This window comes from Ictalurus furcatus, chromosome 9, assembly GCF_023375685.1.
Source record: "Ictalurus furcatus strain D&B chromosome 9, Billie_1.0, whole genome shotgun sequence".
NCBI lineage: Eukaryota > Metazoa > Chordata > Actinopteri > Siluriformes > Ictaluridae > Ictalurus > Ictalurus furcatus.
In genome coordinates, this window is record NC_071263.1 from 17,080,505 (window position 1) to 17,099,604 (window position 19,100).

Genomic DNA, 19,100 nt, shown 5'->3' on the forward strand with positions numbered 1-19,100 from the left:
CAGGAGCTCGAGCTTTCCGACTGCCTCAGATATTTCTTAAAGGGGAAGGAGTGCGAGGCAGGTACGTAGATCACTGATCTGTTGTTCCACTGGGGCTGAGACTTCGAAACGCGCATTAATGTCAAGGTCAAAAGGAATTCTTAACATGGCGACGCTCACGCTAATGTAATCCGAGCTCTGTACAGCGTTTCGAAGAATTCAGTCTTACTTTATAGTCAGTTGTTTTGTTAATCATGTGGATCATTTGTCACAAATATCTCACACTCGCAAATTTCAGATGTGCAAGGTTTGTGTCATGCTCTGGTCTGATTGTTGGTCGTTCCACTGGCTGTATAGATAGCTGCAGAAATATGGCCTTCAGTTTTAACTGCTCACATCATCAAATTTGATGAAGCAGCCAACAACAGGCCATGAATGTGGTTATATCAGAGCCTGTTTAGCTGTGCAGGCCTGATAAGCATGAAGGAATGAGAAGAACTCCTGTCTTACAACGCTGTAATAACTCCCATTATTCTGGGCTGTAAAGTCATGTGATTCATACCAGGAGACAGCGTTACCTATTAAACCCAGCAATTTACAACTGGTGATTGGAAGGCAGTAGTTTTCAAATGAATTTCAAGCCCCTCCTCTTTGCACAAATATTCCTTGGCGTGTAGGTGAGGTAGCAAATAAAACCCACACTGTTTTCTTTCCCGTGAACCTGTACATGCTGAAATGAATTATATCCCTCCCCATCTGAACAGGATTTTCGTTTATTTATTTATTTGCCCCCCCAACTCAAAATGGAAGTCCTCTCGGAATTCTGCGAAGCCGGAGCTTTGCTATTGTACGTGCAAGTTTATGAGCTGCTTTGATAGAACTCTTGGCCGTTTATGACTGCTGGCACGAGCTCACACATCTCCCGACTGAATTTATTTTCTGAGCATGCCTGCACTGCGCCGCGCTCCGATACTGCCTGGGAACATCGGGACGAGTCTGATGGGAGACATTTCAAACAGGCCGATGTATGTTCTGGCTGGTTGGAACACCAGACGAAGGAAGAAGGGGGGTGAGGAGACTTCCCACAGTTTTCAATCTTTCTATGATGCTCCTTGCATTCCGAGAAGACAATAAAGAAATAAACAAACCATGTGTTTGGTCATATCGCTTAAGCATCCAGTTTAAGAGGTAGCCACAAACCCCTGTGCTACCATTTTTGCTGTTGCTACTGCTCACCAGAGTCACATAGTTCTCCTTGTTAATTTATATCGCCCCCTCACTGCTTTCTTTAACACTGTTTGCATTACAGCCACCTTCCTAAACCCCATTCCACCACCTCCTTTCTAGCTGCCTTTCTTTTTCTTTTTTTTTGTCTCAAATGACAAAATCATACATGCACAATTTTGTTTCGATTATTTTTATGGCATGTTGTATTTGTAATATATATATTTTAAAAGATTGAGAACGGCCTTTTCCAGAGGTTTTCATCCATTTATGAATCCCCGCCTGATAGTTTGGGGTAGTCCATTAGTGAAAATGCTATTTGTGTCAGGCATTGTTAAAGCATCAATACATTTATCTTCTCATTTTTGGACTCGAGCAGGTCTCTGTTTTAACTCCTAATTTCTATTTGTCTTTAATTTCCTAATGCTGCAGAGGACATTATGGTAGCGTGACTGTAAACTGAAGACAAAGCAGGATTTGCCCCAGGTCCTAACAGTGTTTGTGAGGAGAGATTATGAGTTTATTATTCATGTCAGAGGCCCATACGGATCAATCTCGGTCCTGACTTAAAGGAACCTTTCTCTCTATGCCTTTGACTTCAACAGCTCTTAGAACATCTAATATTCCCTCCTGCTAATTTTTAAGGCTGTGCACTCTTATTGACTTTTTTTTTTCTTTCTTTTTCTTTTTTTTTTTTTGAAGAACAACCGCTGGAAGCCCAGACTGTTTAGAGCCTGGTTTATAAATTATTAATATTTACCATACATTTAATTTCCTTGCGGCCTGATATCTGAAAGCTCATTGTAATTATATCCATGTGTGAAGTCGGAGGGGGGAGAGGCAAAGGAAGTGATGATCACTGTAGCGCTCTCCCAGTGTGTGATTGACAGCGAGATCGCTCGCTCAAGTCCCAGGGGACGTAGAGCTGCGGAAGTTTCAAGGGGCTATGATATTGGAACTGGCATGTAAACAAAAAGCCTAAAATGACTTGATTCAGCAGATTCTGATCAAATTTACATAACTCGCACAAATGATTACAATGTATATTGACCCCTGTGTATTTTTAGTTCTTTTAAATCAGTGCTGTTTTTGACAGCACGAGAGATGCTGAGTTTTCAGTAATTCTGTTTAAAACAAGAATGGAGAATGCACAGACGAGGTCTTCAGTTGGGTCATTTTCTTTACTGTATGTTGCTAAAGCCATACAAGTCTCTGTGTTTCTTGAAAGACGTCATATTGTCATCAGTTATACCACAGCACTGTTAAATTCTTGAATGTGATTGGTCAGAAGGTGTTTATTAATTTCCTATAACAGCAGCACCGGCAGTAGTGCTTGCTGTAATTCCAATCACAGGTTTATACTGCATTAATGTGCTCATTCTAATTAATACCTTATCATTTCTCTAGTAACTCATTCACAGGGACTTGTATGGTGGACTAACAGTGAAACTTTCTTTACAGAGATGTTTATGAAATATTTATGGAAGAAATTTAAAGTGTCTTGGCTTTCTACTGTGCAAAAATACTATCTTAGCGATTAAAAATATCTTATAGTAATTCATATAGTATTAACACTCCGTCATGCTTTAGAAGTCCAATACTTTCATCAGTAGACCAATTTCTCCTTTAAATGTAGAAGCTCTTATACATGTAACTGTATATTACAGTATTGATATTTCTCATGCTCACCCAAAGGAACTGTATTTTCCACCAGCCCCGTCATAGACTTTTATAGATTTCTTATACGTCTCTGCTTCAGATTGTAAAGCTGAAGCGAAAGCTAGTCATGCCTGATCAATGGGAGAGGGATTCTGTCTGGTTTCCAAAAAGAAGTATGGATTCATCTGAATCACACGTGCCATCCATAGTCAGAGCTCCACACTGGGTAGGAGTGTCTTCACAGTCAAGGTGGCTGGGAGAAATTGCTTTTGTCTGTGGCGGGCATTAGTCATTATTGTGTGTGTAAGCAGCTCCAGCGGGATTGGGTAATTAGGATCCTGACATGGCATCAGCGAGTGAGCTGAGTGAATCCGAAATGAAGGCAAATGAAAGCAAATTCCTCAGAGGGGGGGAGACGTGAACGCGCCGCACTTGCGCCGCTAATTTTCTTGGAGCTCCTAGTTAGGTTCATTTCATTCCTCCCAAATGAGAAAAGCGCCAGAGCCGAGCGTTTGATACCCGCCCAATAAATGGAATGAAAAGGCAACACATCTTTCTGTTGATTTGCTTGTTTATTATCAAGGGTAGCTTTGATTGAGGAGCAGTTTGCATTCGTGGAATTGTTTGACCTTTATAGTGGCATCTGCAGAGCAGGCGGTGTGCCTTCTGGAAGGAATGCAAACCACTGCGCTTCATACAGTGTCGAGAAATGAGCTAAAAATCAAAGCAGGCTGTTGGAAGTTTTATTGGCTTGCCACAGATTCATCTCCGCATACTTTGGGCATTAACTGATCTCCGTTCGCCCAATGTAGCCAATTTTCTCAAGCACAGATGCTCAGCAGGAACTTTTTTCCCCCCACTGGTTTGCAAAGTCAGAATTGCTTGCGACTTTAGTGACTACAACCTACAAAGAACAGCACTTATTCCACACAGAACTCGTTAATTTTTCATATTTGGTTCTTTGTGTGTAGTTGTGTAGGACTGCATTATTAATGTATGTTATATAATAATGGGAATTTGATAACGGCTAATGTTGTAGCCATTCTTTAATCAGTAAAGCATTTACCGCAAATGCAGATGGATAACAAATGAAAGGAAAAAATATCAAATGGTTAAATGTCAGAACAGCTTCAGTGCTTTTTCTTTTGGCATAAAGTATATAAGTCTCTGGAACTGCACTGAAATGGTGAACATCATTCTTCCAAAAGATATTCTCTCAATTGGTGTTTTGAGAGTGCTGTCTCACACGGCAGTCCAAAATCAAACCGTTCACTGAGCCGTCGTGCCCTGTGCATGGAAAGAGACTCTGATTTACAGACACGCTTCCTTTTAAAGGGACAACCAGACCAAAAACATGCTGGCAAAATGCCACCACAGAATAACAGAACCGCTATTTTTTCCCCTTTAATTTGTCAGCTGTCTGTATATAAGAAACCCAGGAAGTTCAAACCTATGCACTCTGATGTAGTGATGTGTGTGTGTGTGTGTGTGTGTGTCTGTAACAGGTGCAGCAGTGTTACAGAGAGGCCCAGAGGGATATTCTGGATCAGATGAGTGTGAAACTTGGAAGTCAGCACTGCTGTTCCAGCTCCAGCAGAAACAAAAACGTCACTTTCATGTCCAAGTCCAACAGGTACAGAAGAAGCCATTCCCAGATCACACTACTAAAAGGACAGAGACTTGAAATACAGATTAAATAAATAAATAAATAAATAATCATGTAGTAATAACATGTTCTGACTTGAAATTTAACATGAACATTATCCACGTCTTTTTTCTGTGTATATTTTTTGTATATTACATGTTCCTGGAATAGTTTACAACCCTAAATTATGATTCCTTATACATAAATGATACAAATACATTCACCATCACATCAATTTCAGCGAGATGCTTGATTTTTTTGAGTTTGTCCTGTCAGTTAAAAGGCGACCCTCCCTCTCTTTCTCCTATACACTAATGCAGTAGAGGAACTCTGGAGGCTGGACTTGCCTCTGTGCCTTGGCTTTGAATCAAGCATCGTTTTAATCCTTTTAAGCCTTTCATTGTAATGATTTATTTTGCAGAAAAAAACTGTAATGATCCTTTGAATTTTAATGACGAGCTGCCTGCTCAAGGATTCATTGTTTTGACTCTTTGGCCCTTACCTTTTGCTTAGAAACATGTCTAGAGGGAGGAGCTGTCGAAATCTATCGCCTGGGCTGCCTCTCTCCACTTCTCCTCCTCCATCACCGTGCTGTAGGGCACACACACACACACACACACACACTTCATGCTGACAGAGATGGGAAGTTTGCCATTCATTCACCAATCAAAAACTCTCCCTAGAAAGACTATCTGGTTTTAATGAATGGTTGGGTGCCAGTGGAGCAGTGACGGAATGGAAACTTCTGTATTAGTGCCATAAATTAAATATCAGCTTCTATAAAAGTGTCACTTTACATGAGCTGTGAGAGGTGTCAATAAGGAGGCTGGACACGAGTGGCTGAGGTGAGGTCTGATGATGAATTCGGTACAGTAACACCTCTCATAATCCTCCATCGCCCCCTCAGTGCTGAGGATACCAGGCTGATGTTAAAGCATGTGAAAAGAAAAGAGGAAAAAAGCTTTCGTGAGACTGTTTCTACCTACTAGAGAACACTCCAACATTCATTTAAGCCCAGACTGAGCAGGCGTGGACAAATCATACATATATTAACTAGCCCACTGGGCAAGTGAAAGCTGCAGTTTGATTGCCTGGAGGTTAGGCCAAAAATTGGTAGCTGACATAGTATAATAACAGATTGCCAGCTAGATAAGTGCATTAATACAGATTAAGACACCGTGAAATAGTCAGAAAGTCGCTGGCAAACATTTTGGCTAATGAGATTTGGTGTTTTCTTTTTTTTCTTTCCACATTACATGTAAAAGATAATCTGAGTCTGGTGTCTTTAATTTCAATCCAAATGTTTAATTGCAATGTGATTAAATGAGAGTAGAGGAGACATATATGACCACTTTGCACTTGTGTTCATTTAACTAAAAAAATTTGAAACTAATTACCTCAAAATTTTTAACTTGATAAATCAATTTCTTTAAGCCAAATACAGTTAAATATAAAAAGTTTGAGTTAAATTTTTGTTATATTTAAGTGTATTTGGCTTAAAGAAATTGATTTATCAACTTAAAAATTTTGAGATAATTAGTTTCCTCAAATTTTTTGAGTTAAATGAACTTATCCAGTTTTATAGTGTGATTCTATATAAATCGTCTTGTCATCCATTCACACTGATTAATCTGATTAATCCACCTGGTAAAAGGTTCTACCTTCATCCAGATTCAGAAACATGTGCTACAGTTACAATATCAAAGTGTGCCACAGCACCATGAAGTGCATTCAGTTTAAACATCAAATGAAAACTTTTCTAGTGTTTCATTTCCTGCTTGTTGAACCTTCTTGGGCATGTATGAATAAAAAAAAAGAAAAGCCCAGAGACTGAATGTATATACCTTTCTACCACATTTTGTTCGTTTTGATTTTCTGACAATTTTTTTTTACAAGTATTTAAAGTTACATTCTAGCCAAACAGTCTTCTGTGGCAGAGCAGTGTAATCTATTTGTATATTTAACTTCAAAACCGCACAGTGAGTTCTAACATTGTTTCAGTCTTTCAGTTGCATCTGGCTGATCAACGTCATTTTTTCCAAGTAGCTAAAATATTCATCTCCTCTCCTCCATTGTTTTGTTTCATCAACGCCTGCTTCGATATGCAAATATACACCACAGCGATTGTTGAAATTACATATGTAGCAGTGCAATTCAGTCCCACTCTTCTGTTTAGTTTGTGTCTGGGCTGAGTTGAAATGAAGGAGAAGTGTTGATTTTTCTCTCGCTTTTTGATAGTTATTTGTGTAATCTTATTCATAGTTTCTTTCTCCCTTTGGGGACAACTCTCTGGATTGCTTATAAAAGCCCGACAAGAAAATGGCACTAGTTTGACATAACTGTCAAAGTGTTCTGAAGCAGTATGAATGCAAAACAATTTCCCCACTTATGTTTATAAACACACGGCCCTCCTGCTGAGGCTCACATACTAAAGCACAGATACCAATTTGTGTGTGTGTGTGTGTGTGTGTGGGTGTATGTGTGTGTGCGTGTGTGTGCGTGTGTGTGTGTGCGTGTGTGTGTGTGTTCACATTTGTTGTCATGTTTGTTTGCATGTGCTTGTGTGCGGTAATATGTCTGTGGAGTGTGTGTGTGTGAGCACGTGTGAGCATGGACACAATGGCTGCTGGTCCTTTCATAAATATTTGATGTCCTTTCATGTCGGGGCTGAAGGCAGGCTCAGGGAATAGGGAGGTGAAGTCATGTTTAATTAAGTTGTTCTGGCTCAGGATCCGTCACTCAATGCGCAGGTTAAAGATCCCTTCTGCTTCCGACCCCTTTCACACCTCACTTACCTGCACCACGGCGCCACATACTAACGGGACAGAGTAATTACCTCCACTTGTCAAATATTCCCTCAGTAAAAGAGCTGCGTGCTGCCCGGGCACCCTTCTCCAGCCAGATGAGCAGCAGAGACGAGGAGATAATGCTGTTTATATCAACCAAAGGTTCTCGCACAGGGCACCTTTAACACAGCTGTACTTTTCTCTTCTCCGTTCAGCCTAGCAGAGTTTGAGAGCGAGTACCAGGGACTTTGGGATTGGCTGATGGACATGGAGTCCATCGTGACGGACAGCCATGAGCTGATGATGTCAGAGGAGCAGCAACAGCATCTCTATAAGGTGAGAATGGCATCAGAGACAGACCTTATGTGAGCTCTGTAAGCTTATCCAACTTTCCATCATTCACTCAGATATTGTATTTGAACCCTTTCTCACAGTACACTGCTGTTATATTTTGTCGGCGGAATGGGAATCGACTTATCGGATATTTTCAATCAGTGTAAAGAAATGAATTATTTTTATCGCTGCAAGTATGTTATAAGATTAGTCAGGACACTGTTGGGTTTCTGTATGTAGAGTATCGTGACTCTGTGTTTAGCTGCTGGTGAGCAGGGGGATGGGAAAGGGGAGGGGTGTGAGCCCCCTGCTGGGCATACAATTCACACCTCTCCACAATAACCTTGGTATAGAGATAAAACACACAGCACAACTACCAAAACACTGTAAACAACTGCCACAAAAAATGATAACATTTAAACTACAGGCTGTCCCAAAAGTCTCCGTGCTGTACATAGAGCACTATGTACGCCAGCACCGCGTCGGTCGTACCTTCGTCAGTGGATGTTCAGTACGTCCACTTCTCAGTTGATCCACAACACTTCAGGTATTGTTGAATTTGTTAATAAGTTTGGCAGCAGCGTCGTGCGTGATGTGCTTGCCATGTTCCTGTTAAAGTCCATCATGACCTTGGGACAGCTTCCCGATCCAGGCATGAGAACGATTTCAAAACGTTCTTCTTTTGTCAAAGGTGTTCTTAAAAGCTATCTGAAAAAACAAATGTACATAATATAAACTAAGTATGAAAAAATTTGCTAAGAAGTGTTCATTTTCCCTATGTATGGAGACTTTTGGGACACCCTGTAGTAGGTAAAAAAAAAGATATACTTATGAAAAACTGAAAATTCTTACGGTCCTGAGTGTCTACTTTCATATGAGCCATTAACCACTATGGAGTGTGACATCACATATAAATTCAATGCTGAACATGGGCACCCCCCCCCCCCACCCCAAAATTAAATTTTTTGGCCTCTAAAAAGAGATAATAACAGAAAGAGAACGATGGTATGCAGGAAAGTAAATCCCAGCAGAGTTTTTCGCTGCTGATGTAAACACAGAAGGACATGAGGAAAAAATGGAGTGCTGTAGTTGTAAATGAAAAGGATGCACATGCAGGAAGATAGGACCTCGTTCCTTTTCTCTCCCAATGTACTCACCTTGTCTCAATGAATTTTTATTAGTGATAGATAAAGCAGGCTACTTTTGTGTTAGGTCAGTATATTTGTTCTTGATTAATACAAACTGATTTGGGGACTCTATTGATTGCATGCCCACCTAATAAATATGTACTGCGCTTCCGTGTTTGTTATCGTGTGTGTGTGTGTGTGTGTGCTGGGTGGCCTGCCTTTATCTGCCCTGGATGGGGGATTGATTGGGAGCCGTGCTTGTTTGCCCACATTCTGGGCTTTATCACGGGGAAGGGGAGATAGAGAACGCCACTCGCCGTAAGCCATGGCCCGTAAATCAGCCTCATTTAGGTTGCCTTTATTGGACCGATCCTGACACTCGTCATCCTCCAATTGCTCGGAGCATATGGCATATTTCAAACGAACAGATTGTGAATCATAAAGAAATGAAATTAATAACCAGCTCTGCTCGCAGAGGAAACAAACCATAATGACAAGCAATGGCAAAGCCAGCCGCTACCTCTTCCTCCTCCCTCTGTACTTTATCAGTCCCTCTTCTCCGAGCCTCCCGAGGTCACCTCCAAGGTCAGAACTAATCTTCCTGCTCATCGGGAATAGTGACCCCTACCATTAGTCATATCTTACAGTAAGATAGAAACAGGAAATATAATGCCTTTTCTTCTTTCTTTTATGTGTCTGTGAGCCATTCTGTCTCGCTCGCAGTAATGTGACACCTCCGACTGGCTCTCGCACAGATCACACTTGTGCACACCGAGCGATGGCTTCACTAAAATGGCTGCCATTAGAGTTAGTGTTTCTCATGTGCTCACGTATACACAGAAATACATGTGTGCATTCTGTTCTTCTGATGAACATTCATCTTAGTCAGACATCAGTCAGAGTCAGTACTTATTAATGTGTGTGTGTGCGTGTGTGTGTGTTTACTGCAGACTGTGAATGCCTTCAGTGTTTACTGACAGCAGGAAGAGATCTCTGTCTAAACTAACACGCTCTGATGCCTCTACTGATCAAAGCTCCTCTTTAACCAAACTTTCCTCATGTTTCTCTCTCTCTCTCTCTCTCTCTCTCTCTGTCTCTCTTTCTCTCTCTCTCTCTCTCTCTCTCTCACACACACACAAACACACACACACACACAAACAGGTTCAGAGAAAAGGTGTTGTAGTGCTATGCTGCACTTTATTAGAAGCTGATTAAGTGTTGGTGCATGTTATATCAAAAGAGGTGAAGTTTTTCCTAGAAAAGCAGCAAAGAAAGGAACTCCCATAGGACCTTGTTTGTTCAATTACAAAATTGATCTCTTTTTTTTTTGTTTGTTTTGTTATAATTTTATATGTCTGCTTTAATGTGTTGATACCTATGACTTTGGTTGCAGTCCAGAAGTTTGGCTAGTACTGGAGCTAAAAAAAATTGCATGTATCAAGAGTAAATGCATTTACTCTTGAAACTCCAGATTAATAATTACATCAATAACAGAGGAGAAGCTCTGAGATGTTTTATTATGGGTTGATGAAAATGGCAGCTCGGTGTTGTTGTTTGTGTCTGAAAGAAAGAGAGAGAAAAGCTTAGAGAGCATGTATGGCTTGTGTGAGAGAGATAGAAAGAGAGAGAGAGAGAGAGAGAGAGAGTGTGTGTGTGTGTGTGTGTGTGTGTGTGTGTGCAGGGTTTAATCTGCATTATGTCTGACAGCATGCCTGCAATGGTAGAGTTACAGAGGTTGTGTGAGCGTGACGCATTGCTGCTTTATGGAGCAGGAGCAGGTGGCATTTCATGCGATTCTCATCACCGCCACCATATCTCCTCTCTCGCCGTCTCTCTCCTTTTTTCTTTATCTGCTCTTTTTTCTTTTTGTGTATCTCCTGCCTCATACCCAACTCTTCTTCTTCCTACAATTTCCCCTGCCTCTGCCTCTGTCTCTGTCCCCTTGCTTTATTTCCACATTTGTGTTTATATACGCGTTTTGACTTCTAAACGATTCTCAATGCCATTAGCAGCCGGGGTATTTTGGTTAGCGGTACACATAGACAGATTAATATGCATTGTCTAATTTTGATTCTTTTTAAATTCAAAAATTGTTAAAAGCTCCACTGGCACCACTGTGTGTGTGTGTGTGGGTGTGTGTGTGTGTGTGTATGGGGTGCTGAGGGTGCTGAGTACTGGGTGCTTTCTATAGCACTGCTCTCTGTCTCAGTCCCCATGAACAGACTCGCTGTGATTAAAAGCCGCAGTGTCCATTTAAGAGGCAGCAATTGAGTTGGTTACCAGGACAACCTTCCAAAAGTAAACAAAAGTTGTTTTTTTTTTTCTTTCAGGATGCTTACAATTAATAAAACTCTTCCGGAACAGCCTGCAGGGATTTATGGAACTTGGCAGGCTAGGAATTGACTGTTCATTGAAAAGGAAAAAAGTGAACACTTATCATGACCCTGAGAGAGTCGAGGCTCAGGGTGGGAAAGTGCGTGTGTGTGTGTGTGTGTGTGTGTGTGTGTGCGTGTGTGTGTGTGCATGTGTGTGTGCTGCCTCCACACATTAAAGTGCAGTGGAGGCTGGTGGTTTTTAAAATAGGGGAAGCACAGGTGTCTGTTTTGTGAAGTATATATCTGTGTGAGTTCTGTTTCATCTGCTGGTCTGGCCTCCTGTTTAATTCTCCGTCTCTACTCAAAACTGAAAGCTACATTGGTGCTTCAAGCCCTTTGTGGGCCTTTTCGAATTTTCTATATTTTTGCATAAATATGACCTAAACATCATCAGATTTTCACACAAGTCCTAGAAGTAGACAACAAGAACACAATTAAACAAATGAGACAAAAATGTCATACTTGGTCATTTATTTATTGAGGGAATTGATTCAATATTCCATATTACAACAATATGCAATATTACAACAATATTACTGTTTATGCAGAAATATCGAAAGATTCTGAAGGGATTCAAGCACGACTTTACAAAAAAACATTTCCAAAATCAGGTGGACAAAATGAGTAGTGTCTGCCTAGCTAGCTAAATTTCACTGAACGATATAGTAACAGATATCTAGACCTATTAATAAACAAACACACACCATCAAACATAACTTCATACTTACAATTTATTTACAATATAAACCAATTGCAGTGATACAATAGCAAACTGTACTAGTTGTGTAAACCTGTTATGGATTCGGTTACCGACTACTTCAGAGCTTCGATCACTCTGAGTTTGACCGGTGCTGATATGTTTACGTTTGAGATGTCAGTCATGTTCATTACCGTTTCAATGACTGGAAGCTTGGTTATGAAGTTCTGCACTTTGAGAGATCTTCCAATCATCATACAGAGAAGCCGTGCATGAAGGCGGGACATTAGGACACTCTTTCTAGGCAGCTGGGAAATATGGTTGGCAAGCGTATGAATCTTAAGTAGAAGCTAAGTACAAGTTAAGTCTTTTATACAGATGGTGTAATGGCCTCCCAAGTGGTGCAACAGAAAAGCGCGCGTCCTACTGACCTATCATCAAATCCCAGTGCTGCCATAGCCCTCTCTGGCCAGGAATCAAAGGCAGCAAAATTAGATTGGCCATGCTCTCGCTCTCTATTTCCTGTCAATCACAGCAACACTAGCCAATTGTAGACATCTGTGAACTCATGTATGTGGAAAAGGGTAGATAGCGCTTTCCTCCGAATGTGTCCTGAGTGTGTTCAGCTGCCCTGTGATGTCGCATGAGCAGCGGCTAGCTGCAAATCTAGGTGGAAGCACATGTTTGCCCTCACCCTCTCTGGTTGGTAGCTGTCATGAGATAGCAGTGCGAATTGGCAAATTGAGGAAAACAACCGGGTTTAAAAAAAACCTAAAAACAAAAGATTCTGATTAAGCACTAAGAAAAGACTCAAATATGGGAACTTTGGCTCATTGCTCTAGGGTAGAGGTTCTCAAGCTTTTGTAATTAAAGCCCCCCGAAGCCTCCCCTATCATCTGGCACCCCCCCCCCCCTCATTTTGGAGGAGACCAGGTATAATGATGATCAATTCTATATAACATCTATCGATATATAACATAATCTATAATCTGTTTTTGATAGATAGATAGATAGATAGATAGATAGATAGATTTTTTTTTGCTTTTGTGTTTTTGTAGCCTACTTTTCTTTAATTACTTTTCATAACTTTTATGATAAAAAAAATAACTTTTATGACTTTTATAAAACTATATACCGGAGAGGTATGGAACATGAATGGTCAAAAATGTTTCTGAACACTTTAACTATTATGAACAAGAGAACTAGGCTGTAATAACGTGTACTATTTTACATGTAAAACATGTTGCATTCCACTCATCTTGCGTTCTAAAAAACATTCGCATAAGAATGATGTAAATTGGTACGAAGGGTGCATCTCGTTAGCCATGACATTGTTAAATCTCCGGCTCTCAGCCCCTCACTGAACAGAGCAGACGCAGACAGAGGTGTGAGTGCAGCGGGAAAGCAAGACCTCGCGCTTGCAGGACAGTACTAGCGACATTTGGAAAGTTGCTAAGGTTTGTCCAAAAAGTCGCTAAATTTGTCCATAGGCGCTTTTTTTTTGCAAAAAAGTTGCGAAAGGGGTCTGAAAAGTGGCTAAGTTGGCAACACTTGTCTGCACTGACAGCTAGATAAAAGGCAGACTAAGCTCTGCCTCTCCCCAGTGAAAAGAAAATACAGAAGGAGAGGGAATGCGGGGTTTTTCATTTATGCACATTCTATTTGGAAAGCAATGAAATACACCGAGTACCCAAATGATGCCATGTCTGTGTTTTTTTTCTTCTTGAAAACAATTTGCGCCCCCCTTCTGATCTCTCCGCAGTTTGAGATACACTGGTCTTGGAGTATGATCTTGGGGTGCGAGAGATCCCACGTTCAAGCCCGGGACAAGCTCATGTTTAGGGGCAGTGGTAGCTTAATACATGATGTTGCACTACTAATTGGAAGGTTGTGAGTTCAAATCCCAGTACCACCAAGCTGCCAATGCTAGGCCCTTGAACAAGGCCCTCAACTGCTCAATCTAAATGTCTAAATGCGATAAATGTAAGTTGTACTGGATAAGGACGTCTGCTAAATGCCATAAATGTTAAATACACTGTAATTACACTTAGCATCGACCTCATTCACTGCTTTTGTGTATTGAGACACATAAACATTGCATCACAGCTTTTGACTTCCAGAGTGATAAATATCGTAAGACATGTGAAAGCAGCCAACAGCATCTTTTGGAACTGCTCCTCATGCTGCATCACAGAGCAACACAACACACTTGAAGGAAAGTGCTATCTACCCTCTTCTGCATACATGAGCTCACAGAAGCCTGTGATTGGCTCGTGTCATAGTGATTGACAGTGGAGGCATGTTATCCGTCCTTTTCTCAGTACAGAGAAATGTATTGAAGTTCTTGTCTGTAGTAATTGCACATAGACATACATGCTGGAGTACAGTGGTTGGAATAAAGCGACATTGTTTTTTAGTTATTGCCAAATATTGTTGATGTTCGAGAGATTGTAGAATAAAGATGAAAGTATGATTACTAATGTTCCGCTCTCACAACTCTATCAGAGCATAGCTAATGCCTGCTGATACCCTTACGCCTCACTCTCTATCTCCATCCTCTCACACCTTCTGATCCAATAGCCACAGACCCTCACAACACAACACCCTTTATCAGGGCCATCGCTTGTGTGTGTGACTGTGTGTGTGCCGTGCCAGGACTTCAACACAAAGAACCCAGTGTTGAGTCTGATGCTCCCCCTTTCTCTCTCTCCCTCTCTTTTTCTCTCCCCAGTCTTGCTCCCTTTCTTTACCCCTCCCTCCTGTTCTTCCTCTTTTTTGTTTGGTGTGTGTGTGTGTGTGTGTGTGTGTGTGTGTGTGTGTGTGTGTATTTGTGTGTGTGCTCCAGATGGCTGCTTATGATGAAATGGGATTTAAAAAAAAAAAAAAAGGGTAGACATTCCACAGGGGAGAGATGCAACAAGCACTAAGTCCTGTAGAGCCTGGATGCAGGCGGTGAGATCAGACTCAGCCCCAGTGCCCTTACTGAAAGAGCTGATCTGAGTCCAGTCATCTCTCTCGCATCCGTCCGTAGCCTGTCCCATCGTTCTCGTTCACACACAGTCAACATTAGCACACAATAAAGGCCAGAGCCTTTGCCTACATCAAATAAATCTAGCCATTCTCAACAGATTCCTGCACGATGTGTGAGTGAGCAATTGATTCTGGAATAAAAAAAAGGAAAAAAAAAGAAAAGGAACGAAACGCTGTTTGTCAAGAAAGACAGTCATACGGTCCTCGTACGGCATGAATTATTGAAAGGAGGATGGTGGAGAAGGATGATACGCAGGCCGAGAGAAACAGAGGGATGACAGGAGGTGTAGGAGCAGCTGAGGAGACATATCACAGAGATGGACAGAGACAGAAGAGAGAGTGAGAGAGAGAGAGAGAAAGAGAGAGAGAGAGGGAACGCAGTAGTGTGCTGTCTGTATGCTGGTTTTTGCTTTTCCCTCATGGCTTTCCTTTCTCCTCGTGTGGCAGTGTGCCATGTTCTCCATTTGCTACTGGTTTCACTTCTGTAGAGAGCTTATTTCATGATAGTGGACTGCTCACAGGCTAGCCGTGTGTGTGTGTGTGTGTGTGTGTGTGTGCTGTTAGGATATAAATGTGGTATAAACATGAACAACAGATTTAGGAGACCACATTCATATTCTTCAATTAATGTGGATTAGTTTTTGTTCTTTCTTTTCAAGATCAAGATTAAAGCTCATTTTCTTATCTGTATCATTCCTTCTCATATCCGCACCTCCTCGGTGGCACAACTCTGAAACACACAACTTTTACTAGTCTGATTTGTGGAGAATGATAAAATGAAGCATCATCCTGAGACTAATTCTTAGAATGTTTCTGAAGTTGTGCTGGGAGTCACAGGTGAATTACAATGTGTGTGTGTATGTGAGTGTGTGTGTGTGTGTGTGTATGTGCATTATGGGATGTAGTGATGTGTGCTTGTGTGTGCGTGTGTCTGTGTGTGCACGTGTGTGTGTGTGTCTGTGTGTAGAGCACACGGTGGCTTAGTGGTTAGCACATTCACCTCACACCTACAGGGTTGGGGGTTCGATTCCCACCGTGGTCCTGTGTGTGTGGAGTTTGCATGTTCTCCCCATGCTGCTCCGGGTACTCCGGTTTCCTCCCCCAGTCCAGAGACGTGCATTGTAGGTGGATTGGCGTTTCCAAAGTGTCCGTAGTGTATGAATGGGTGTTTGAATCACTGAATGAATCACTGAATCACTGAATGGGTGTATGAATCACTGAATGAATCACTGAATGAATCACTGAATGAATCACCATCTTCAGTCGTCTTGAGTCAGTCTTGCCACTGGATCATGGTGGTCACCGGGAAGTGAGAGTAAGGCCAATGCTGCGCAAGTCTTCCTCACTTTAATCCAATTCACATGCAAGTCGAGTTCCAGTTTGTGTCCTCCATAATGGAGGCCATAATGGAAACTTCGGTCGAAATCGACGGACGAACTCCTGTGTGTTTGTGTGTGTGTATGTGTGTATGCGCATTATAGGATGTAGTGATAAGTGTGAGTGTGTTGAGGGATGCAACAGGTTTAGTCTGGGCTCTTTGGTGCGTGTGTGTGTGTCTGTGTGTGTATGCATTGTGGGATGTTGCTGTGTTGTGTTATGTCTAAGTTTAGTATGTGTGTGTGTGTGTGTGTGCATGTGTGTGTGTGCGTGTGTGTGTGTGTTTAGCAGGGTGCAGTGCTCATATGGAGTGTCAGTGGGGAGACTAGGGATAGGGAAAGTTTCTGCAGTGTTGATGGATTCCTGTGGTTCCTTCCGTGGTGTTTTGGTTAATTACTGTACTAATGCAGGGCTCCCCACTGTAACACTCTCAAGTCTCTGATCACATTTGCACACTCCTAGCTACACACACACACACACACACACACACTCATATCTCATAGATAGACCCATATTGGAATTTTGTAAACCTGTATTAGATATTAATTTGCATTAAAGTGTTTGTGTGCCAATGTCTGCATGTGTCTGATCACCTCCATGTCCTGAGCAGTACTGTCTCGTAGTTCTCACTTTCTCTCTATTTATGCCTCTTCTTCCTCAAGTCTCCGTGTTCGTGATTCCTGTACTATGTCGTTCATTTACAGAAAAAATGACAAAACAGCTGTTTCATATCCACATATTCCTCCTGTTTGCTTTCTTCACTTTTCCTAGAAATTGCACCAGGAATTGTCAGGCCGTCAATCGTCCTGTGATTTCACCTCTCTTTACTATGACTTGTTAAATTCCTACATCATAATGTACGTGTGAAGAGGACACAATTCTAACTAACGCCACAAGCATAGCTTTCACTTAACCCGGATGCGCTCAGTAGGGCTGGCTAATGTAGCTAAAGCATGCACAGCTCTTAAGGCATGAGCTGAAAAGCTCAGATCCTTCCAGACCCAGACGTTAATATTTGGAGATACAGACACACACAGATCCTACCGAAGCTTCATTCACTCCCCTTAAGTTAGGGTTAACCTAAGGTGTTGCCATAACAACACTTGAAAGGCACAATCTAAGCAAGCGGAGGGTATAGGGTATGATCTAAATCTCTGTATCTCTGGACAGCTGCATTGAACTCCACAGGGGGCGAAGATGGTAGCGGCATAGCTGTTAGCAAGCTGGACAGAAGGAAGTCTTTGCACATAATAATGTTGGGTTTTTGTTGGAAGTTGTACTGGTTATTGTGCTTGGCTTCTGTTGAGCAATGTAAAAAAAAAAACAAGTGCAAAGTAAAAAAAAAAACAAATGGAGAGGCAGAGAGAGCGAGAGAGAGAGAGAAAGAGAGAGAGAGAGAGAGAGAGAGAGAGAGAGTGCGTGCCAGTGTGCATCCGAGTGCTGGCAGGCTTGAAGACAGCCAGCTGGTCAAATATCTGTTTTTGAGTTTGTTTTCCAAAGACCTGCTCTAGCTGAAAGGAGATGAGAGAGTGTTTTTTCCCCCTTATTGGCCTGTCTCTGAGCTGTCAGCCAACATGCTTGAAGAAAACCACAAAAGGGCGCACTGTTCTATTTTATCCACTAGATGGCACACTTTCATCCTGAGCCTGGGACAGGAGCATTTATTGGTAAGGACGTTAGACACATTCAGTACAGTACCCACACACACACACACACACACACACACACACACACACACACACACACACACAAGTGCTTTTAACATGAATTCTCTGAACGAAACATCCTGTTGCTCTAGGTATGTGCACAAGAACGCAGACCCTGGTGATAGGTAATGTGGAAACAGATAGATGGATAGATTGTTGTCAGCACTTCTGATGGAGCCCGTTATACAATATGCACATTTACACACTAATATGATAAGAGCGAACAAGAGTAAAAGATCAAGTCAGAGTGATCGGGTTCAATCGAAAGTTCTGTATAAGTTCGGAGGTTAGTTATCAAAATGTCGCCCTCCCCTTTCTTGTCTCATTAGCAGCTGATGCTGTGCCCTGCTGATTTCTATACCACAGAGATATGTATCATTCCAACAGTCATTTGCACAGATACAGTAGCACTGTTATAAAGAAAGGGGGATATGAAGGTATTCAATACGAAGCAGCACTGAAAGGCACAGCACGGTGGCTTGGTGGTTTTCTTCACACCTACGGGGTTGGGGGTTCGAATCCCAACTCAACCCTGTGTGCATGGAGTTTGCATGTTCTCCCTGTGCTTCCGGGGTTTTCTACAGGTACTCCAGTTTCCTTCCCCAGCCCAAAAACATGCGCTGTAGGCTGATTGGCATTTCCAACTTGTCTGTAGTGTGTGATTGTGCCCTGCAGTGGGTTGGCACTCCATCCAGGATGTCCCCCACCTTGTGCCCAGAGTTCCCTGGGATAGGCTCCAGGCTCGTTGTGACCCTGTGTAGGATAAACGGTATGGAAAATGGATGGATGGATGTATTCAAGTGCTCAACGTGATTCCCTGGTGATCATGGGATTTGAACTTGCAAACTTCTGATCACCGAAACCTCTGAGCCGCTACTATAAACCTAGCTGTACACCTCAGGAAATGCTGTGCGTGTTATGTCAAGCTCTAATAGTTCTTCCTTCTACTATACAGGATTATATGCTCAGCCGAAAGCTTCTTTACCTGTCTGTGGCTGTCTCTCGCCCTCTCTCTCTCTCTCGCTCTTGCCCTCTCTCTCTCTCTCTCTCGCCCTCTCTCTCTTGCTCTCTCTCTCTCTCTCACTGTCTCTCTCGCCCTTTCTCTCTCCCTCTCTCTCTTGCTCGCTCTCGCCCTCTCTCTCTCCCTCTCTCTCTCCCTCTC

The 19,100-nt window shown here is 42.1% G+C and overlaps 1 protein-coding gene across 1 annotated transcript in view; it reads left to right on the forward strand.

Annotated features, from left to right (window-relative positions):
* Positions 1-19,100, forward strand: part of akap6 (A kinase (PRKA) anchor protein 6) — a 98,623-nt gene that overhangs the window by 49,017 nt on the left and 30,506 nt on the right. The window contains exons 8-9 of the mRNA XM_053632861.1: positions 4,368-4,495; positions 7,509-7,629. Coding sequence (XP_053488836.1) covers positions 4,368-4,495; positions 7,509-7,629 — 249 coding nt within the window. The remainder of the gene's footprint in view (positions 1-4,367; positions 4,496-7,508; positions 7,630-19,100) is intronic.